The sequence below is a fragment of the Capra hircus genome, chromosome 9 (assembly GCF_001704415.2).
Source record: "Capra hircus breed San Clemente chromosome 9, ASM170441v1, whole genome shotgun sequence".
Taxonomy (NCBI): domain Eukaryota; kingdom Metazoa; phylum Chordata; class Mammalia; order Artiodactyla; family Bovidae; genus Capra; species Capra hircus.
This window is the reverse complement of record NC_030816.1, coordinates 70,978,278-71,002,567: the sequence shown is the minus strand read 5'-3', so window position 1 is coordinate 71,002,567 and position 24,290 is coordinate 70,978,278. Positions and strand designations below refer to the sequence as shown.

The window sequence follows — 24,290 nt, the reverse complement described above, 5'->3', positions numbered from 1 at the left end:
TTATCAGCTGGAAGTTATAGGTCAATACTGAAAATGAGAATCTGAAGAATTGAGCAGTTACCTAAAAATAAAGTACAATCAAATTGACAGCCAATAGTAGACAATATAAAGCGGTGAAGTGATATCCTCTAAGCTGAGGTAAAATAACTGTCAACCTTGGAATTAAGGACCTGATTAAGCTCTTAGTCAAAAGTGAGAGAGAAACATTTATTTTGAATTAGATAAAAACATTTTTAAAATGTGAATTTACCATAACAGATTCTTGTCTGCAGCCCCCCCCCTCCCCTGCCAAAAATGAAGGATTTATCTTCAGGAAAGTAGACACGAATCTAGAACTAAAGTGTGGAACACAAGTCTGCAATGGTAAATAAATGAATCACTGTTACATTTTGGTAAAATTCTACAAAGTTATTTCCTGTGAACAAATAATGATAATAACAACTTCATGCTTTTGAAAGTATCCAAAATAAAAGAGATGGGAAAGGGAGAGAATTCTGACAGACACCAGTGTGCCTGAATGTTCTTTAGGAATAATACTAACTGTGGACTTTGTAGGAAAATACTTAAAAATGAATGTATTTTAAAAGATTAAGGATTGTTGGGATTTCCCCGGAGGTCCAGTGGTTAGGACTCTGCCTTTCCCTGGTAGGGGAATTAAAATCCTACATGCCATGCAGTGTGGGGGAAAAAAAACCAAATTGAGTACTGTCTTAATCAATTTGGGCTGCTATAACATCATACCATCGAATCAGTGGTTTATAAACAATATAAATATATTTTTCACAGTTCTGGAGTCTAGAAGTCTGACATCAAGGTGCTAGCATGGTCAAGTTTTGATGAGAGCCTTCTTGTGTTTTACAGATGACTGACTTTTCATTGTGTCCTCATACGCAGCAAAGAGATAGATAACTCTCTGGCCTCTTCTTATAAGGGCACTAATCCCAAGCATGAGAGCTTCACACTTATGACCTTATTACTGCCCAAAGCCTCACCTCCAAATACCATCACACTGGGATAAGGGTTCCAACAAATGAATTTTGGGGTACACAGACATTCAGTCTATTGCAGGGATATTTCAAGGAATAAAATATAAAACTTCCAAACTAAGAAGAGAACAGAAGGAGTAGATGTGACATTAGGGAACAACTCACTATGCTTTGGGCAGAAGGGAAATAGGGAACACAGAATTTTAAAAACTAAGATCAAATGAACAAATATGACTGGAGACTAAAACGTTTTAGAAAAGTCACTATTTAAGGATGAGAAAGGAATCTCAGCCAACAGTTCGCTTATTTTTAACTCACATTTATTGAACACCTGCTGTATGACAAGCACTAAATGATGGGGTTACAGACATGTAAATATATATCTATGTTCTCGAGTTTATTTTGTTAGGCAAGCAGGTAAACAGTAAATTTCAGAATAATGTGGTATGTGCAGAGCTGGAAGTATTCACAGGTGGTAAAAAACATGCCCAATATGAGGCAATTAGGAGAAACTTCCTGCAATAAATAGCATCTAAACTGTCTTGAAAGATAACTACAAATTTTCCAGATTGAAAAAGGAGAAAGGACATCACTGTGAAAGGAAAACAGCATACAAGACAGAGGCAAGAAATAGCAGTGTGGGTTTAGAGAATTACGAACTCTTGAGTATCTGCATAAGCACGTAGCGCAAGGCGACGGGAAATCAGGTGGGAGAGAAACACAAGGTAAGCAGGCTGCCTCCATTAAGGATTTTGTTGAGGCACTTGAATCTTAGTTTGTAGTTTTTGGCGAGTTGGCCCACTATACCAAGAAAATGCTTTATTTTAGAGACATATTATTTAGCATTTACTCATAACAGACCAGTGTATAGGACAGGAAGTTTAAGGAAGACTGAAGTTGCAATACAACTCAAAAGTGAGCACAATACAATTATGAACGTCTTTTTTTGAGATAATCTCCATAATATCCGGAAGTTGCATTCTTTCAATTAAAACTTCTGTATCGTGATGTCTCCATTACATCAAAAACCAATTTTAAAAAATATAATATCTTTGTGATCCAATGGACTGTAGTGCACCAGGCTCCTCTGTCCATGGAATTTTCCAAGCAAGAATACTGGAGTGGGTTGCAATTTCCTCCTCCAGGGAACTTCGTGACCGAGGGATTGAACTCACGTCTCTTGAGTCTCCTGCATTTGCAGGCAGATTCTTTGCCATTGTGCCCCTAGGAAGCAATATACACTGGTAATTATAGTCAACTTGGAATATTAGTTTAAAGTAAAGAATTCTATTCACATTTACAATATATTATTTGTGGATACATTTCTATCAGTTCAGTTCAGTTGCTCAGTCGTGTCCGGCTCTTTGCAACCCAATGAACCATAGCATGCCCAGACTCCCTGTCCATCACCAACTCCTGGAGTCCACCCAAACCCATGTCCATTGAGTCGGTGATGCCATCCAACCATCTCATCCTCTGTCATCCCCTTCTCCTCCTGCCCTCAATCTTTCCCAGCATCAGGGTCTTTTCAAATGAGTCAGCTCTTCGCATCAGGTGGCCAGAGTGTCAGCTTCATCAGTCCTTCCAATGAACACCCAGGACTGATCTCCTTCAGGATGCACTGGTTGGATCTTCTTGCAGTCCAAGGAAACCTCAAGAGTCTTCTCCAACACCACAGTTCAAAAGCATCATTTCTTCTGTGCTCAGCTTTCTTTATGGTCCAACTCTAACTCCATACATGACTACTAGAAAAACCATAGCCTTGACTAGATGGACCTTTGTTGACAAAATAATGTCTCTGCTTTTTAATATGCTATCTAGGTTGGTCATAACTTTCCTTCCAAGGAGTAAGCATATTTTAATTTCATGGCAATTACTGCAATCACCATCTGCAGTGATTTTGGAGCCCCCAAAAATAAAGTAATCCATTGTTTCCACTGTTGCCCCATCTATTTGTCACAAAGTGATGGGACTGGATGCCATGATCTTAGTTTTCTGAATGTTGAGCTTTAAGCCAACCTTTTCACTCTCCTCTTTCACTTTCATCAAGAGGCTCTTTAGCTCCTCTTCACTTTCTGCCATAACGGTGGTGTCATCTGCATATCTGAGGTTATTGATATTTCTCCTGGCACTCTTGATTCCTGCTTGTGTTTCTTCCAGCCCAGCGTTTCTCATGATGTAATCTGTATATACGTTAAATAAGCAGGGTGACAATATACAGCCTTGACGTACTCCTTTTCCTATTTGGAACCAGTCTGTTGTTCCATGTCCAGTTCTAACTGTTGCTTCCTGATCTGCATATAGGTTTCTCAAGAGGCAGGTCAGGTGGTCTGGTATCTCCATCTCTTTCAGAATTTTCCACAGTTTATTGTGATCCACACAGTCAAAGGCTTTGGCATAGTCAATAAAGCAGAAATAGATGTTTTTCTGGAACTCTTTTGCTTTTTCGATGATCCAGCAGATGTTGGCAATTTGATCTCTGGTTCCTCTGCCTTTTCTAAAACCAGCTTGAACATCTGGAAGTTCACGGTTCACATATTGCTGAAGCCTGGCTTGAAGAATTTGGGGCACTACTTTGCTAGTGTATGAAATGAGTGCAATTGTGTGGTAGTTTGAACATTTTTGGCGTTGCCTTTCTTTGGGATTAGAATGAAAACTGACCTTTTCCAGTCTGTGGGCACTGCTGAGTTTTCCAAATTTGCTGGCAATTGAGTGCAGGACTTTCACAGCATCATCTTTTAGAATTTGAAATAGCTCAATTGAAATTCCATCACCTCCACTAGCTTTGTTCATAGTGATGCTTTCTAAGGCCCACTTGACTTTACATTCCAGGATGTCTGGATCTAGGTGAGTGATCACACCATCATGATTATCTGAGTCATGAAGATCTTTTTTGCATAGTTCTGTGTATTCTTGCCACCTCTTCTTAATATCTTCTGCTTCTGTTAGGTCCATACCATTTCTGTCCTTTATTGAGCCCATCTTTGCATGAAATGTTCCCTTGGTATCTCTAATTTCCTTGAAGAGATCTCTAGTCTTTCCCATTCTATTGTTTTCCTCTATCTCTTTGCGTCTCTATAAATATTGTTTTAAAACTTCTCATCTTAATAGTTAAAAATAAAATGTAGAATTTAAGTAATAAACCTGAGACATATGTCCACTTTAGTTGGAGTAACAGACTTCAAGTTTGCAATATTATTAATTGCATTAAATGTAAATAGTCTAGATACCAAAATTAAAAGGGACAGATTATAAGATTAGATAAAAATCAAGATCCTACTATATTTATAAGAAATACTTTGTATATATATAAACAAATAATAAAGGGATGGATGAACATGTTCACATTACTAAAAACAAATGCTTTAAAAAGATTTCAGAAAAGAGAATATTATCAGGGATTGAAAATTTTAATTTCATAATGATAGAAAAAGAAAATTCATTGAGATGATGTAATAAACCTAAACTTTTGTTAATACATGAATCAAAATCAGATAGACCTATAAGAATCAAAAGATAGATTCATATAGTGGAAATTAGAACTATCATTCATAATGTCTGATAGAACAAGCTGATCAAAAATCAGTGGGGCTGTAGAAGATATAGAATATAGAATACTATCAATTGAAATTGGCTTAATTGACATTTATAGAACACTTCATCACAACAGACACATAATCTTTTCAAGAAAATATCATTTGTCAAATCAGACCATAACCTGAGACATCAAACAATTCTCAATAAATTTAAAAGAATTCAAGTCATACAAAGTATGCTCTTTGGCCAATGGAAATTAAAAACCTGGAAACTTTGAAGATATTTGGAATGTAGATAAAATGTTTGTGATTAAGCAATGTGTTGGAGAAGAAATCAAAAAGGTAGTTATGAAATATCTGGATTGAATAAAAATGAAAATATAACACATTAAAATGTACAGGATGCCACTAAAGCAATAGGGGAAATTTATAGTACAAAATATCTACATTAGAGAAGAGTTAAATCTTGGAACAAAGTACTATTTCCACCTTAAGAAATGGGGAAGAAGTAGGCAAGTTAAATCTAAAATAAATTAACAAAAAAACATGAGAGCAGGTTAATAGAATTAAAAAACAACAAAATGATCAAGAAAAATCAGCAAATCAAAAAGCTAATTTTTTGATTGATTAAACTCTAGTCATATTAATCAGGAATATAAGAAAGAAGATACAAACTACCAATCAGAATTGGAAAAAAGGACATTACTACCAACCCACAGACATTTAAAAGATAATAAGGAAATATTACAAACAACTTTATGTCCATATGTTTGATAACTTTGATAAAATGGATCAGTTTCCTGAAGAATACAAACTAAGAACACTCTGTAAAAAGAGATAGATTGGATTGGAGATGTTGAATATCCCTGTATATATTTATTAACAAAGTGAATTTAGCGTTAAACATGTTCCCACAAGGAAAACTCCAAACCCAAATGGCTTCACTGGTGAAGTCTATGAAACATTTAAGAAAGACATAATATTAAGTCTGCACTAATTGTTGCCAATAACATAAATGAATATCAGAATAATTATGATGAGTGAAAGAAGCCATACAAAAGCCACACAAAAGGAGCTTTATAACTCCATTTATATAAAATGCCAGAAAATGCAAACTAATTGACCCTGACAGAAAATAGGACAGTGATTGCCTGGGGACTGAGGATAGGGAAGGACAGAAGGAAGGAATCACCAAGAGATCAAGGAAAGCTTTTCAAATCATAGATCTGTTCATTATCTTGACTGTGTTGATGCTTTCATATGTGTGGATGTACGTCCACATTTAGCAGAATGCATTCTTTAAATATGTATGTCAAATACACTGCAATTTATTGGATGTCAAATTATATCAATAAATCTGTTTTTAAACAGAAATAAAAAGAAAAGCCTGGGAATTTTAAAAGGTAAATTTAGGAAAATCCAAACATCACTTTGTAATAGCAATATTACCTGTTATTATAGTCATAATATATAGTTAAATTGAATCTTGATTCTGTGATATATTTGACTGCCAAGTCATATGCAACCAAATATATTTTGTCTACATATTCTGTCTTTCATGTATACTGTTCCTGGAAAATTAAACCTTATATAATTTGGAGGTGGGGAAAAAGTCAAAACTGTCCTTATATGTAATAGACATAGTTCATACTTGCATTAATATATATTTGCTAATCTGGTTATTAATAAAATGCCAATAAAACAACTTTTTAAAACTTAGACGCACTTGTTAATCACCTACCTAGCGAAGATGACAAAATGATTAAAAAATTCCTAGGTCACTTAACAAGATTATTTAATATAATGAAACATGTATTAATATATGAGTTGAAAACCAAAGAAAAGTTTAGCTGACACAAAATCATTAAAGACTTCTGAAACAAAAAGTTTGAAAAGAAGCAGTATCTTATTTACACACAAGCGGATACATTCTCATATATATGTTTTATTTAGATTACTTCCACTGTAAGGATGTTAAAAGTTCAATAACGTGTGAGTCTGGAATTTTGCTATTATTTTCTTCGAGCATGCTGTTCAAGGTAAAGACATGATTTGATTCATACTGGGAGGTAGTTTATTTATGCAATGTGCAATCAGCATGCCTTATTAAGTAGGATCAGGTAATACCCTGAAGAAATCAGAATATGAATAGAATACACAATTGACTTAATTTGCATTAGGGGCATTCTGAGCCATAGTCTTCAGAAATATTAAATATATGAAGAAATAAATTGCAACCTCTAAAAAATTTTTAAATTAAAAATAGTTAAAGCCAGATTTTTATGTCATCTTTAACTCACTTGATTTGATGAAAATTATTTAATTGGACATTTAACCTTAAAAGTTCAACATTTATCTATTTTTTAATACACTGTACTTGTGTGTATATGAAAATAAATAGATGAGGGAGATTGAGATACAAACTTTCAATTACAAAATACATGAGTCAAAGGCAAGAAATGTATAGTGTAAGAAATATAGTCAATAATTATGTAACGATAATATCTTTGTATGGTGACAGATAGCAACTAGACTTATCATGGTGATCATTTTGAAATATATAGGGATAGCAAGTCACTACTTTGTATACCAGGACCTAATGGGGGTATTGCAGGTCAATTATACTTCAAAATCAAAGAAACAAACAAAACTCATAGAAAAAAAGGTCTTGTAGCTACCATAAATGGGAGTGGAGAGGTGGAATTGGATGAAGGTGGCCTAAAGTTATAAACTTCCAGTCATAAATGAATACTAAGGATATAAATTTCAACATGATAAATATTCTTAATGCTGCTGTACATCATATATATGAAAGTTGTTAAAAGAATAAATCCTAAGAGTTCTTTTTTTTAATTTTTTTTTTATTTTTTTATTTTTTTACTTTATTTTACTTTACAATACTGTATCGGTTTTGCCATACATTGACATGAATCCACCACGGGTGTACATGCGTTCCCAAACATGAACCCCCTCCCACCTCCCTCCCCATAACATCTCTCTGGGTCATCACCGTGCACCAGCCCCAAGCATGCTGTATCCTGCGTTGGACATAGACTGGTGATTCGATTCTTACATGATAGTATACATGTTTCAATGCCATTCTCCCAAGAGTTCTTATCACAAGAAAAAATTTTTTTCTATTTCTTTACTGTTGTGTCTACATGAGATGACAGATGTTCACTAAACTTATCGTGGTAATTATTTCATGATGTATGTAAGTAAAATCATCACAAAATGAATGCTGAGCCAAGGTAGAGAAGCAATTTGAAGGGAAAATCAAAATAATATGGAAACCAACTAGACATGATGGGCAAAGATGGGTGAAGATCAAAGATGACTACTCCTGAAACTCAAGGTCACACAGAGGATGGTAATAAGATTCTCTAAAACGAACAGGGGAAATCTACACATTTGGGAGAGATAAAGATGACCTCCATCTTGGACATATTTAACGCGGAGCAAGAGAGTACATCCAAGTGGATTTGTCCCCTTGAACTTGAGCTCAATTACATGATAAGAACCACAGGTGTTAATCCAGTCATCATTAATCATCATTGTTTTAGATGATCAAAAGGGATAAAGGAGAAGAGACTGAAATGAGACCATAGGAGAATGACTTAATTTGGGGGCGGGGGGCAGTGTGGAAGAAAGAAAACAGCAGGTCAGAGAGAAAGGAGAACTCTGGGAAGGGATAAGAGAGGGCAGATTTAGGTGGAGGGACAGATGTTCCTATGAGCCCTCTTAAGCGATGGGGAGAAACAAAGGGAGAGAGAGAATCGAGGGGGCTGCTTCTGCTCTTCTGATCCCAGTGTGTACACAGGATCCCAAGCTTCTGCCACTTCCCAGTATCTAACACAGTTGAGCAGCAAAGCTGATACTTTAAAGAGAAAAGACAAAACATGGTATGAAAATACATGAAATAACGTCCTTAATGACTTTAGCCAAAATCCATGAGAGAAACGACAGGTTCATAGTACCCATGGCCTAGTACATGCACAGGCTCCAGTGAGCCTCGTTTTTTTCCTTCCCTTTTAAACAACTCCAACTATTTTCTTCCTGAACTCATTCTTTGTCTGTGGTGCAAAGCAATCCAAAATCCCTCCTAGACTTTGACCCAGGGTGGAGCGAACATGTGCTGTGTCCTAAATTTATAGTTAATTCATTACAACTGTGAGCAGTTTGTACAGTTACAGCCTTCACCTTCGACTGTGACCTCACCTGGTTAAACTCTCACTGTGTTTCTGGCTCAGACCTGTGGCAAAAGCAGGCAAAACAGAACATAATCCTTCCTGCTTCCTTTCCTTTTGCCTGTGTATCTACAAGGTTTGGTGAACTGTAGTAATCTTTTACATTAATTTATAACTAAACAAGACACACGTTCTTCCTGAACTCAAGATTGAGTGGTAAAGAAATGGGAACAGAAAGGGCACATTAACTGAAGCAAAATATGCAATTTTGATATTCATCAGGTCAGAAAAATGAAATAAAAACAATCACAAAACATTTGGACTGTGGTATTAATTTGGCATCAGAAAAAAAGTATGATTATATATATATTCACTTCCTATAAAAAGTTTACTTTTAATATGTACCGTATGTTAATTAAGCCATACAAATCAGCATAGCTATAACCCTAAACCCTCGAATTAACTAGCCTAAACCTACCTTAGGGAAGAATATAACAAAATTTCAAAGCACCTAGTTGAATACTTCTGACAACATATACATGTCTTATTTGCAAAGAGTCAAAGAGAGAAAGATTAGTAATATTTCTACCCAATATTTCATACTATATAAATTATATGAAATTACACAAATTATATAAAAGTTATATTTCTGATGTCTTAGATACAGATTTTAGTCATTTTTATTTCACATTAATAGTTTATGGATTATTTAATTCCTTAATTTCAATAATCTTTTACCTGTAAATGTCAAAATAATAGTAAAGCCAACTAAAATATTTTTCAATAACCACTTCTGATTGAGGTAATATTACTTTGCTCATTTAGAAACACTAGCAACAGTGTTGTAAGTTTCAAAGTACAAGTTTGATCTTATTTTGAGGTAACCCTGAGGTACAAATTCCATGAGTTTGTACATTTAAAATCTTTTTAATCTAACGTCTTCTACTCCTCTAATAATGGTATAAACTGAGAAGGAACAATTTCTCCTCCAAAACTAAACAAAATAAAAACTGATTGATTAAAAAAAAAAGTTTCATTGCCAGAAATGATTGTTAACCCATGTCAAGTTTCAACAAATTATTCAACAAATGCTCAGATTAATATTATTCAAAGGGAAAACTAGTGGCAGATCCTACTAAAACTAACAGGGTATTCCTATCCTCATTGAGCAGGGCTTTTTAGCTGAGATGCTTATATTTTAAAAATATACAACAGATATGTATATAGTACCCTAATCTGTGCCAAGGGAGTGTTGCCCTGTGTCCCTGGGATAATTGACAGGGCCTCTTCCCTCTGGGTCTCAGAGACTCTGATTTTGAGTCAGAGGCTTTAGGGCCAAGCTGCCACAGCAGATTTCTATTTTAACTAAAAGTTCACTCACGAGTGCTGTGCTGTGCTTAGTCACTCAGTCATGTCTGACTCTTTGCAACCCCATGGACTACAGCTCATCAGGCTCCTCTGTCCATGGGGATTCTCCAGGCAAGAATACTGGAGTAAGTTGCCATGCCCTCCTCCAGGGAATCTTCCCAATTGAGGAATCGAACCTAGGTCTCACTTACTGCAGGCAGATATTTTACCATCTGAGCCACCAGGGAAGCCCCCTGTCACCAAAGGTCACCTTTTAAATTGCGAGTCCTTAAAACATTAGCTGGTGAGGTCCTCAGAGGTGACCTGGGAACCATAAAACTCACTGTGAATCTTGAGCTGTTTTCTTATCTGCTTCTCTCCCATATCTGCCCTTTTCTGTGGAGCTATACGACCAGACCTAGAGTTATAAAAGCCATCTCTCTCTCTCTCTAGTTCTCACACACACATTTTTTTTTTAATTTTTGATTTCTGGTGGTAGAGGAATAGGTTATCTATTGTATATCAACCACTATTGCATGGTTTAATTTAAGCAGCTCTTTCTTGGACTTGGTATAACCAATAATTCACTTAATTTAATCCTCAGTAAAATATGTATTCTATTTTATGTTGCTTCCATGGTATTAATCATAATTCCACTCTTGTAATAGTCTTGTTTTCAATGTTTTCCAGGCAAGAATACTGGAGTGGGTTGTCATTTCCGATCCCCTGGAGAAGAAAATGGCAACCCACTCCAGTATTCTTGCCTGGAGAATCCCATGGACGGAGGAGCCTGGTAGGCTACAGTCCATGGGGTCGCAAAGAGTCAGACATGACTGAGCAACTTCACTTCCACTTTCACTTACATGGTATTAATCATAATTCCGCTCTTGTAATCGTCTTGTTTTCAAAGTTTTGTATAAACACATATGTTGATCTTTTTTTGAGAATTCTATGAAATTTAAATGCACACTTCTGTAAGTATAGAAAAATTTGAGCTTTTGAAACATATTTCACCCTGTTTTGAAAAGAGGTCTAACTATATTCAATACCCTATGATAAACCATAATGAAAAAGAATGTGTATATATATGTATATATATATATATATATAAAACTGAATCACTTTGCTGTACAGCAAAAATTAATGCAGCATTGTAAATCAACTATACTACAATAAAATACATTTTTTTAAAAAAAGGGGTCTAATGATATATCATCATCTGTAAGAATCTGGAAGGTTGCGTAATTCTTGTTACTTCAACAAATTTTGTTGGCTTGATCTTGGTTTTAGTGTTCTATTGGAAGTGGAACAAAATTATGGAAATGTAAACATCAAGTTGTATCCCTATCTCAAACTTCTCATTAAAGTTCTAAATATATTAACATTTCAAGTGTAAGCATTAACACTTCTAATAACTTTTAATACTTGAATTGCATGGCTTTTTCTCCTTCTTTTCAGTTGTCTGTCATGTACACCCAGACTTATATTCAGTACTTCTAAGAAGATCAAATGTTTGGCTTCTGTCACTACAAATCCTTCCAGTGGCATCTAAGCAATGAAAGTAACTTTGCAGGGCATACTAGTTTTCATACTAAGCTTCCCAGGTGGTTCTATTAGTAAAGAATCTCCCTGCCAATGAGGATACATAAAAGATGTTGATTTGATCTCTGGGTCAAGAAGATCCCCTGGAGGTGGAAATGGCAACCCACTCCAATATTCTTGCTGTAAAATCTCATGGACAGAGGAGCCTGGTGGGCTACTGTCCACAGGGTCCCAAAGAGTCGGACACAACTGTAGTGACTTAACACATCACTAGTTTTCAAATTGATTAATTTAAGTTGGTTTGTAATTTCAAATTGTTATTAGGTACTAACAATGAAAGACATGGAAACCACTCCAGTGTTCTTGTCTGGGAAATCCCATGGAGAGAGGAGCCTGGTGGGCTACAGTGCATGTAATCGCAAAGAGGTGGATATGACTGAAGTAAATTATCATGCAAGCACACAGAGTTTTAAAAAATCTGAAAGAATTATGGAAGTTTGGAGTTAGAGAAGAAAAAAGAGCAGGGAGGACAGGGGATGTTGAAATGGGGCCCTTCACGTAAAGGAGAAAAGCTTGAATACTGGAAGAGAAAAATGACACATCCAATGTCAGAAAAAAATGGTCCAAAGGTGAGTCTTATATCAGAGATTTTATTCTTGCTGATACAAAGAAAAGGGGAGTACATAAAATAGAAATGTTAATCTAATGTAAAAACTGACAGCTTAGTTACCTGGCATACTTATTCTTGGTGATTCAAAGTCATATTTAATGAATTTGGTGACAACTGGACATACAATGTTCTGCTTTTACAGTTGAAACTTTTCAGTTTTTGAATTTTGCCAACAGTGAACCAGATCAGAAAGGGAGGGAGAATTGGGGTTCAATCAAATTTAAAAGGAATGAAACCAAGCTAGGTAACTGAACTATGAGCTCATTAATAAACAAATGGCAAATGGTTACTATGTGCTAGCCACTCAGCTAGGCAAAAGCCAGACATGGTCCTGTCCCCAGTTTGACACATAATTTTAGAGAATACAAGAAATTTGTTACAGATGGCAGCTGCAGGACAATAAGGTTTAATGGGACAGCTGTTTTCAAAGCTCTGAATACACCTTCTCTCACTTTTGTGCTCGGGACCATGTCAGAGTTAGTTGCATTTATTGGATGTATAACCATATGGTGTGGTGAAATAATAGCATATAAAAACTTACACTGTCACCAGTATATTTCAAGTGACAATTCCATTGGAGCCTTGCTAGACTTTGATCCCTGGGCTCCATACTCCTGTGTGCTTAGTCGTTCGGTTGTGTCTGACTCTTTGTGACCCCATGGACTACAGCCTGCCAGGGTCCTCTGTCCATGGGGATTCTCCAAGCAAGAATACTGGAGTGTGTTGCCTCTTCCAGGGGATCTTCCCAACCCAGGTCTCTAGCATTGCAGGCAGATTCTTTACCAATGGAGCCACCAGGAAAGTCCATGCTAGGTGACACCTAAATCTATGACTTGTCTTGATGTCTATCATTAGTTCTTCAGTAAAACTTAGAGGATAACCATGATTTACAATGGACTTCACATCCTATTATATAATGTTATAGCAAAATCTAATGATTTAATGTTTAATACATGATAGCTAGTTTCTAGCAACGCCTAGATATTGTATAACTCTTCACCCTTACCTTTATTTTCATACATATATATTTATGAACTTTTATTGCTATAATTCAATTCAGATACATTCAGGAAACAATAAGCATCTAAAAAAGAAATGGGATGCCCCAGTAAGGAAAGAGTTAACAGGTTATCTGCAGGGATCTTATTTCTATCACGTGATAGAATCACCACAAAACAAGGCCAGGTACTGTGTTTTATGATATCTGGTTTGAACAGTTTTTTTGTTTTTGTTTTTTTTTTAAATGGGAGTTAACAATCTCATCTCTTTAGCATATAAACTCTCTAAAATCAAAGCTCCTTAAGAGCTGTGAGCCTTTAATGTGCATTACTCCTTGGAAGAAAAGTTATGACCAACCTAGATAGCATATTCAAAAGCAGACACATTACTTTGCTGACTAAGGTCCGTCTAGTCAAGGCTATGGTTTTTCCAGTAGTCAGGTATGGATGTGAGAGTTGGACTGTGAAGAAGGCTGAGTGCCGAAGAATTGATGCTTTTGAACTGGGTGTTGGATAAGACTCTTGAGAGTCCCTTGGACTGCAAGGAGATCCAACCAGTCCATTCTGAAGGAGATCAACCCTGGGATTTCTTTGGAAGGAATGATGCTGAAGCTGAAACTCCAGTACTTTGGCCACCTCATTCGAAGAGTTGACTCATTGGAAAAGACTTTGATGCTGGGAAGGATTGGGGGCAGGAGAAGAAGGGGACGACCGAGGATGAGATGGCTGGATGGCATCACTGACTCAATGGAAGCGAGTCTGAGTGAACTCCGGGAGTTGGTGATGGACAGGGAGGCCTGGCGTGCTGCGATTCATGGGGTCAAGGAGTTGGACGTGACTGAGCGACTGAACTGAACTGAACTGAACTGAACTGAATTATAATCATCACTAAGTTTGCTTTCTTTTTTTGGTGTATTCAAAAACTCATTTGCAATCCTGTTATTGTTTCTTATTTAATCACTGCCATTTACTCATTCATTAAATATTTTTGAGTGCCTACTATATATGACCCAAACATCAGTCTAGGTACTCAGGATTCAATAGTGTATGAAACAGAAGAAAAATTATTGCCTTCAGGGAACTTCTATTTTTATTAGGATGACATATGAATAACTGTAATTTTAAAGCAAAATATATAGCATGCTAATTAGAAAAACAATTAATGACAAAATAAAGCACAAAGGAAAAACAGGGAGTTCTTGGTTTTGTCAGAAAAGTGGGGATTGCAACTTTACAGCTGGCCAAAGAAGCTGACATGATCAAATGGCACTGAGCTAGATATCTAAAAGACATGAGGGAGAAAGCCATAAGCAAATGGCTTTCTAGAAGAGGAAACAGCCAGAACAAAGGCCCTGGGGTACGTATTCCAGGATGTGAAAAGGACAGGATGTGAACAAGGGGGAAGTAAAGTCAGAAATGAACAGGGCAAAAGGGAAAAGACCCTGATTCTATATATAACCAGTGTAGGACTGTCCTACACTGGTTATGTATCATGAGAGCAATTCTGTTAAAAATGACTTATGTATGTCAAATAATAACTGAAATTTAAGTTACTAATAAAATGAATGGATTATCTACCAGGAAGCTGGAAGCCTGCTTATGAGAGAGAACAGAACTAGGAACTAGAGGATCTCAGACATGGGAATGAATGTGGGAGAGGAGTTCAGGGAGAGAAAAAGTTTAAAGAGAAGGCATCGGTGAACAGAAGTTCAACGCGGGATTCTTCAGGTGAAGACAGAGATGAAGAAATGCTGCTGCTGCTGCTGCTGCTGCTAAGTCACTTCAGTCGTGTCCAGCTCTGTGCGACCCCATAGACGGCAGCCCATCCATGGGACTCTCCAGGCAAGAAGACTGGAGTGGGCTGCCATTTCCTCTTCCAATGCATGCATCCATGCTAAGTCATTTCAGTCGTGTCTGACTCTGTGCGACCCCATGGACAGCAGCCCACCTGGCTCCTCTGTCCAGGGGATTCTCCAGGCAAGAATACTCTCCCTTCTCTGAGATGCAGAACTAGGCATCCAAAATCTAAGAGTCCAAGTAAAAATAATCTACAGTCCACCTCTCACAGGCACAGTGGGGAAAACATGAATGATCCCCCTGAAGTAGGTTTAGCAGCTGGCGCTCTCATAAATTGTGTAAGTTCAAAGGCGGGGGTACGGGGAAGCGGGGGACCAGAGCAGGGGAAAACATAATAAGGAGGTACATACACAGCAAAACCCACCCCAGATCAGAGAGGGATCATTTAGATTCCATGAACCAGGGTCTGTATACTTTATCGGAGTAAACGTTAGTAACGTGAATTAAATATTTACATAGTTTTAACTTTTGAAAACCATTTCATGTCCGATAGAATCTGACTAAAGCTCTTCAGTTGTTAGATGAGGCAAATACGAACTAAGGATTCATCAGTGAGGTGAAACGTCTCTCTGCTGAGACAGGGCCCATGCAGATGTGGTCCTAACCTTGAGCCTCGCCTCTCTGGTAAGGAAGCCGCAGCCCTTCCAAGTGCCTGGGTGGAGCCTGAAGGAGAGGAGCGGCAGGAAAGGGTGGGAGGTTCGTGGACTGGAGCAGGAAGTGCAGCCACCCCGCTAAGCAGCTGAAATAGGGAAATCAGGGGCTCTGGAAGTGGATCCAGGCAGGCATGGAGGCATGGACGAAGAATGAGGGCAAGAGTCTCCCAGATCCGGGTTCTTGCAGACGGTAAAGAAGATGGAGGAGGCCATCTAAACTCCTGCCTTGGCAGAGTTTGCTACAGGGAAGCAGAGTCGGGACAAGGGGAAAGGACAAAGGATCAAGCCCGCGGTGGAACGGCCAGACAGAGTTCCCTTACTCTTTAGATTTATCCGATCCGTGCGCCGAGTTGATACGATGCACCTCTTTCTTCTTGGCTTGTTTGGTGGTCATGGCAGGGGTAGCCCCAGGCAGGAGCTGAGCTCTGAGCTCTGAGCCGCCTCTGCGGCCCTGGCTACGCGTCTGCCGTTGCTAGGAGACGGCCAGTGCGCGTCCTGAAGCCGCGGAGCAGGTGCTGGTCAGTTTTAGCTGGGGCGGCCCTAGCGAAGGTAGCTCTGAGGTTGCAAAGGGACTGCGAGCGCCTAAGAGCTCAGGTCTTCCCAGCGGGGTGGAAATCTAGGGGTTGGGTGCCCGGAGGAAGCCGGCCCGGGCGTGGATTTGACCGTAAGATTGATAGGTTCTGATAAACTGGAGTTTTTCTATCAGGCTGACTCTGGCAGGCTTTGCTCTTCGGAAGCATATACCTAGATTAACTCTTTTGGATTTGAAGACATATACTATAAAAGTCTTCCAGGTGGCGCTAGTGATAAAGAACCGGTCTGTCAATACAGGAAATTTAAGAGTCCAGGGTTCCATCCCTGATTTGGGAAGATCCCCTGGAGGAGGAAACAGTAACCCACTTCAGTATTCTTGTCTGGGAAATCCCACAGGCAGAGTAGTCTAGCAGGCTACAGCCCATGGGGTACCCAAGAGTGGGACACAACTGAAGTGACTTAGCACACACTGCAAATCCCCTTTCCCCAGGTCTTTTCTCCTTTGAACAAGTTCCTCTACTAATAATTAAGGAGACATTCTGAACACAGTGAATTTGTCAATGGCTCAGTCAAGGTTTCAATAATGAATACAGTGGGTGCAGGGGGATCTCTGCAGGGAAGGCAAGATTATGATCTTAGTCGCTTAAGGTTTGATGACGATGTCTGTGATTGAATAAGTTGGGGGTCTTTTGAGAGTTGGACTATAAAGAAAGCTGAGCGCAGAAGAATTGATGCTTTTGAACTGTGGTGTTGGAGAAGACTCTTGAAAGTCCCTTGGACTGCAAGGAGATCCAACCAGTCCATCCTAAAGAAAATCAGTCCTGGGTGTTCATTGGAAGGAGTGATGTTGAAGCTGAAACTCCAATACTTTGGACACCTGATGAGAAGAGCTGACTCATTGGAAAAGACCCGGATGCTGGAAAAGACCCTGATGCTGGGAAAGATTGAGAGCAGGAGGAGAAGGGGACAACAGAGGATGAGATTGGTTGGATGGCATCACGGACTCAATGGACATGGGTTTGGGTGGACTCCAGGAGTTGGTGTTGGACAGGGAGGCCTGGCGTGCTGTGGTTCATGGGGTCACAAAGAGTCAGACACGACTGAGTGACTGGACTGAACTGGGTTTTTCACATGAAAGAATAAATTTAGGTCATGGAATGGAGTGGCCTTTGATAATTTATTTGAGAAGATGCTGGAGCCAGAAGACCCAAATTGAAGCAAACCAAGATCAGTTAAGTCTCTGGCTTAATGGTCATTCAGTTCTGCTGATATTTGTAGTTATCTTGCCTTGGGCAAGTTCCTCCTTTTAAGCCTCCAGTTTACTTACTTGTACTTACTTGGGTTTCCCTCATAACTCAGTTGATAAAGAATCTGCCTGCAATGCAGGAGACCTGGGTTTGATCCCTGGGTCAGGAAGATCCCCTGGAGGAGGAAATGGCAACCCACTCCAGTAGTCTTGCCTAGAGAATCCAATAGAGACAGGAGCCTGGAAGGCTATAGTCAATGGGGTCGCAAGAGTCCACGAGTCAGACACGACTTAGCGGCTAAACCACCACCATATTTTCAGGCACTGATTTACTTACTTGTAAACACTAGATGCTAATACCTAACACAAGTCTCTCATGAGCATAAATGAGATGTATTTAAAATGCTTAGCACACAATGAAAACACAGAAAATAGGGGTTCCTGCTTCAAAATGCCTTCAAAGACCAGGCAGATAACGTGAATGAATGAAGCTGAGAAATGCTTAGACTGGGAACACTTTTAAGGGCATTAAAATAAAACCAAATATTACTCTGGCCCAACATACTCTCAGTTTAGAGAGATTTAACCATCCACAGGCCTCAGTTTTAGAGCCCCTCATATTAGATGGCCTCTTCCATTAACCTAGAGATAACTGTGTGTGTGTGTGTGTGTGTGTGTGTGTGTGTGTGTGTGTGTTTAGTCCCTCAGTCATGTCCAGCTCTTTGTGAACCCATAGACTGTAGCTTGCCAGGCTCTTCAGTCCATGGGGATTCTCCAGGCAAGAATACTGGAGTTGCCATGCACTCCTTGGGGGATCTTCCAGACTCACAGATTGAACCCAGGTCTCCCGCATTGCAGGAGGATTCTTTATTGTCTAAGCCATCTGCAGTTCAGTTCAGTTCAGTTCAGTTGCTCAGTCCTGTCCGACTCTTTGTGACCCCATGAACCACAGCACGCCAGGCCTCCCTGTCCATCACTAACTCCCGGAGTTCACTCAAACTCATGTCGACTGAGTCAGTGATGCCTTCCAGCCATCTCATCCTCTGTCATCCCCTTCTCTTCCTGCCCTGAATCCCTCCCAGCATCAGAGTCTTTTCCAATAAGACAACTCTTCACACGAGGTGGCCGAAGTATTGGAGTTTCAGCTTTAGCATCAGTCCTTCCAATGAACACCCAGGACTGATCTCTTTTAGAATGGACTGGTGTGGGATCTCCTTGCAGTCCAAGGGACTCTCAAGAGTCTTCTCCAACACCACAGTTCAAAAGCATCAATTCTTCAGTGCTCAGCTTTCTTCACAGTAAAACTCTCATGTCCATACATGACTACAGGAAAAACCATAGCCTTGACTAAACGGACCTTCGTTGGCAAAGTCTCTGCTTTTGAATATGCTGTCTAGGTTGGTCATAACTTTCCTTCCAAGGAGTAAGCATCTTTTAATTTCATGGCTGCAGTCACCATCTGCGTGATTTTGGAGCCCCTAAAAATAAAATCTGACACTGCTTCCACTGTTTTCCCATCTATTTGGCATGAAGTGATGCGACCAGATGCCATGATCTTAGTTTTCTGAATGTTGAGCTTTAAGCCAACTTTTCACTCTCCTCTTTCACTTTCATCAAGAGGCTCTTTAGTCCTCTTCACTTTCTGCCATAAGGGTGGTGTCATCTGCATATCTGAGGTTATTGATATTTCTCACAGCAATCTTGATTCCAGCTTTTGCTTCATCCAGCCCAGTGTTTCTCATGATGTAATCTGCATATAAGTTAAATAAGCAGGGTGACAATATACAGCCTTGATGAACTCCTTGTCCTATTTGGAACCAGTCTGTTGTTCCATGTCTAGTTCTAACTGTTGCTTCCTGGCTTGCATACAGATTTCTCAAGAGGCAGGTTAGGTGGTCTGGAATTCCCATCTCTTTCAGAATGTTCCACAGCTTATTGTGATCCACACTGTCAAAGGCTTTGGCATAGGCAATAAAGCAGAAATAGGTGTTTTTCTGGAACTCTCTTGCTTTTTCGATGATCCAGCTGATGTTGGTAATTTGATCTCTGGTTCCTCTGCCTTTTCTAAAACCACCTTTAACATCTGGAAGTTTAACGGTTCACGTATTGCTGAAGCCTGGCTTGGAGGATTTTGAGCATTACTTTACTAGCATGTGCTGCTGCTGCTGCTGCTAAGTCGCTTCAGTCGTGTCCGACTCTGTGCGACCCCAGAGACGGCTGCCCACCAGGCTCCCCCGTCTCTGGGATTCTCCAGGCAAGAATACTGGAGTGAGTTGCCTTTTCCTTCTCCGATGCATGAAAGTGAAAAGTGAAAGTGACATGCTCAGTCGTGTCCAACTTTTAGTGACCTCTTGGACTGCAGCCTACCAGGCTCTTCCGTCCATGAGATTTTCCTCTAGCGTGTGAGATGAGTGCAGTTGTGCGGTAGTTTGAGCATTCTTTGGCACTGCCTTTCTTTGGGATTTGAATGAAAACTGACCTTTTCCAGTCCTGCGGCCACTGCTGAGTTTTCCAGATTTGCTGGCATATTGAGCGCAGCACTTTCACCGCATTATCTTTCAGGATTTGAAAGAGCTCAACTGGAATTACATCACCTCCACTAGCGGTGGAGCCAGCGCGTGTCCCTTACAGAGGCGTGGCTGAGAAGAGCTCCCCCTCACCCAAGTTCAGGGTTGGCAGCCGAGAGGAGCTACCCCACGTCCGAGGTCAGGGCCGGTGGCCGAGAGGAACAACCCCATGTCTGAGTTCAGGGGCGGCCAAGAGGAGCTACCCCAAGCCTGAGGTCAGGGCCGTGGCCAAGAGGAGCTACCCCACGCCTGAGGTCAGGGCTGGCGGCCGAGAGGAACAACCCCACGCCCAAGGTCAACCGCATGTCCGAGGTCGGGGGCAGATGAGAGGAGCTACCCCATGTCCGAGACCAGGGGTGGCTGCCGGGAGGAGCTACCCCACGTCTAAGGAGCCGCGGCTGTGCAGGCGCAGGAGGGCCGAGAGGAGCTACTCCACGTTCAAGGTCTGGAGGGGCAGCCATGAGGAGATACCCCTAGTCCAAGGTAAGGAGCAGCGGCTCTGCTTTGCTGGAGCAGCTGTGAAGAGATACCCCACGTCCAGAGTAAGAGAAACCCAAATAAGACGGGAGGTGTTGCAAAAGGGCATCAGAGGGCAGACACACTGAAACCATACTCACAGAAAACTAGTCAATCTGATCACACGGACCACAGCCTTGTCTAACTCAATGAAACTAAGCCATCTTACCCACCTTTAAATAAAGACATTCCCTCTGTTCTTGGAACTGTTCATTGGCCCCGCTCTACAGGAGAGAAGCAGGTTCCTGAAAAGCAAATCTTTGAACTGCTCTGAGGAATCAATGCCTAGACTTCTTCATCAGCGTGGCTTCTGCTTTGTCAGACTGTGTTAGTCTTATTGGGGTTTACATAGGCGACAATCAGACAGCAACCTCTTTGTATTCCGTCTGCAAGGTAAATGGCTTCTATCAGCTGTGCTAATATTATGAGTGCAGAAATACCCTACGAACAGCTGTATATGTGAAGAGAATGAAGACATCTTGAGCACTCTGCCTCATTTATCACAGGGCTGAGATTTCCAGAGAGCTCTCCTGATTGAAAGTAAAGGATCAAGCTTCATGAAAATAGTATTTTAATACTAAATCTGATTAGTGTCATCTGTGCAAAGCCATAAGCATATACGAAGACTATTGGGTAAAAATAGCACAGTTTTAAGCAACCAACCCATGAATGGGCGAGTTTCCTCTTGAGCAAGGGCTGTCCCTGAAGCCATAGTTAGTGGCTGCAAGATGCCAAGGTCATTACAGGAGAGTCTGTCCTTTAGTTTGAGATCGGATAATCTGCAGCCCACGCATGTTCTACAGATGAAGAACCCCAATCCAAGAGAAGAGCAAACGTCCTACAAAAAGGTGCTTGGCTTCTGGGTAGCAGAGTGTGAACAAGAGCAAATAAATGGAGGAGCCCTGGTTTAAGCCAAACGTATCACTCCTCCACCCAGAGACTGTTTTCTTATCTATTTTGTGTATGCGGATTAGTCACTCAGTCATGTCCGACTCTTTGCCACTCCATGGACTGTAGTCTGCCAAGCTCCTCTGTCCATGGGACTCACCAGGCAAGAATACTGGAGCAGGTAGCCCCAGGGGATCTTCCCAATCCAGGGATCAAACTTGGGTCTCCCCCATTGCAGGCAGATTCTTTATTGTCTGAATCACCAGGGAAGGCTTTTCCTATCTATTAAATTAGGATAAAAATAAAGGAGTTGATATCAGGATGGAATGAGATAATAAAAATCTATTTTTAAAATTTAAAGTTGTGCTTTACTTCTTTGTCCAACATTCTTTCTCTTTTATAATATTATGTATGCAGCAAGCAGAAAAGGAATTTTTCCTTTTTTCTGAAGCCAAACTCTGGTGAGGTCATGATTTTAAGAGGCAAATATGCTCGTCTATAAATTGTAAGATGGTGTTTGTACGTGCCAGTGCAAAAAGAACAATTAGCTCTACCTATATTTTTTTTGCAAACCAGTATTCTGGTGTGTAGATGGTAATCATGTTCAGTGTCATTTTGAAATATTAATAATACCTGTGATTTATTGAGTTCCTATGACTTGCCAGGCTTAGGGAGGGGAGCTAGCTCCTTAGAGTATAGACAGTAGACATAGATCTGAATTTAAACACTGACTCTTCTTAGCTGACTTGCCCTGGATAAGTCATTTAAATTCCCTGAATCCCATTTTCTTCATTTGCTGAAAGGAAAGAGTAATACTTCCCTGAAATGTTGTGCTTGGCCCATTATCAACACTCAAGTCATGATAGGTAACGCGTCCCTATCTGACACTGAAGTGCAGAGAGGTCAAAGGACTTTGCCTCTGACACAGGGCCAGCGGCAGAGCAGGACTGGCCTGTCTCCATGGCCTTGGCCTCTGGAATCCTCCGACCAACTACACAGGCTATGGTCTTTCAGAGATGCTCCCGAAAAACAGCAAGTCCAGGCGACTGTCCTGCAGCTCAGCTTAGGGGTTTCCAAGTTCTCTTGCTGTTTAACAACTTTCAAGAAACAGGGCTTGTATTGCATTAGAGCTACCCTTTCTTCAGTCTGCACTTAACTTTTTGAGGAAGAGTTACAACTTCAGACAACAGTAACCCTGGCTCCATAGGGAAGTGGTTAGAAATACTTACTTCCTCGTGCCTGCGGAAACAGACCAAGCAGGGGTCTTTCTTTGGACTGCATGGGGAAGTGAGTTTCAGTAACCACTTCTCTACCCCACACTGGGAGCCCAGATGACAGGAACTGAGCAGGGAGAGTGGCAGCTTTTCTGGTTCTTAGAGCCGTAGCTCTGGGCACCTTCCCACTTGGTCCCACGGCCACAGGATATGACAGAGAGGGTGCTGGTCAGCCACCTCTTTGCAGTTAGGTCAATTATCAGCTTGCTCACCTTTAACCAAATCAATGAGGAAGCATAAATTCTACATGTCCTGCTTGGAATTCAGGTTAACTGCCCTTTCAAGTTCTGTCCTTCAGTAATCTCTTCTCCTTAGAAATCAGTATCCTTCTCCTTTATTTTCCACAGGGCTTTAGTATTTATTTTTTAAATATCCAATCACGTTGCATCTCATTTTTATCATTACTTAGGCCCTGGTCCTTCTCACTTATAAACTGTAAGGGCACTTGGAATTTGGTGAACCAAACTCACTTCAAACTCTGCAAACCTCTGCAACACTTCATAATCAGAATTTAACATTTATTGAGCACTGACTATATGCTTGGCACTGTACAAAACTGTTGTTCTATTATAACCCACTTAATCACCATAAACACCCTAAGGATGTGCTAGTATTACAATCTCTCTCTTGTAAATAAGAAAACAAGCAGAGGCTAAATTAAGTTAGTAAGTATCAGGCAGCATTCAGGCCCAAGCAATCCGGTGCCACATGCTTTTTATAACCACATTTTCTGCTTCAGACTCCTTCAGTAGTTGCAACCCTATGAAGTGTTGCTATCAGCCCATTTTGTAGAGAAGGAACATGAGTTTTAGAAAGCTCAACACCTTGCCCAAAGTCCAAAACACAGAGAGGGTGGAGCTGGAATGTAAATGTAAACAGTCTGGTTTCAGAGTGCATGCTTTTATTTCGTTTCATTTCATTTCACTTCATTTCATTTATTGTTGTAAGCAAGCAATACAGAATCTACGTATCTAATAATTTTTTGGGTGCATAACACAGTGTTGCTAATGGCTCAGTTCTTCAGGCACTCTGAAGTGCCCGAAGAACTATAGGTGGAGGTTCCTGACATTGCACAGGAGGCAGTGATCAAGACCATTTCCAAGAAAAAGAAATGCAAAACAATTGTCTGAGGAGGCCTTACAAATAGCTGAGAAAAGAAGAGAAGCTAAAGGCAAACTAGAAAAGGAAAGATATACCCATTAGAATGCAGAGTTCCAAAGAATAGCAAGGAGAGATTAGAAAGCTTTCCTCTGTGAAAAATACCGTTGGTAGCTTGATAGGGATTGCATTGAATCTATATGTTCGATGCAGGATACAGGATGCTTGGGGCTGGTGCACTGGGATGACCCAGAGAGATGGTATGAGGAGGGAGGTGGGAGGAGGGTTCAGGATTGGGAACACGTGTATACCTGTGGTGGATTCATTCATGTTGATGTATGGCAAAACCAATACAATATTGTAAAGTAATTAGCCTCCAATTAAAATAAAT

The 24,290-nt window shown here is 40.1% G+C and overlaps 1 protein-coding gene across 1 annotated transcript in view; it reads right to left on the bottom strand.

Moving 5' to 3' along the window:
- Window positions 1-16,193, bottom strand: part of ADGB (androglobin) — a 188,449-nt gene extending 172,256 nt beyond the window's left edge. The window contains exon 1 of the mRNA XM_018053314.1: window positions 16,097-16,193. Within this exon, the coding sequence (XP_017908803.1) occupies window positions 16,097-16,170 (74 nt within the window). The 5' untranslated portion in view covers window positions 16,171-16,193. The remainder of the gene's footprint in view (window positions 1-16,096) is intronic.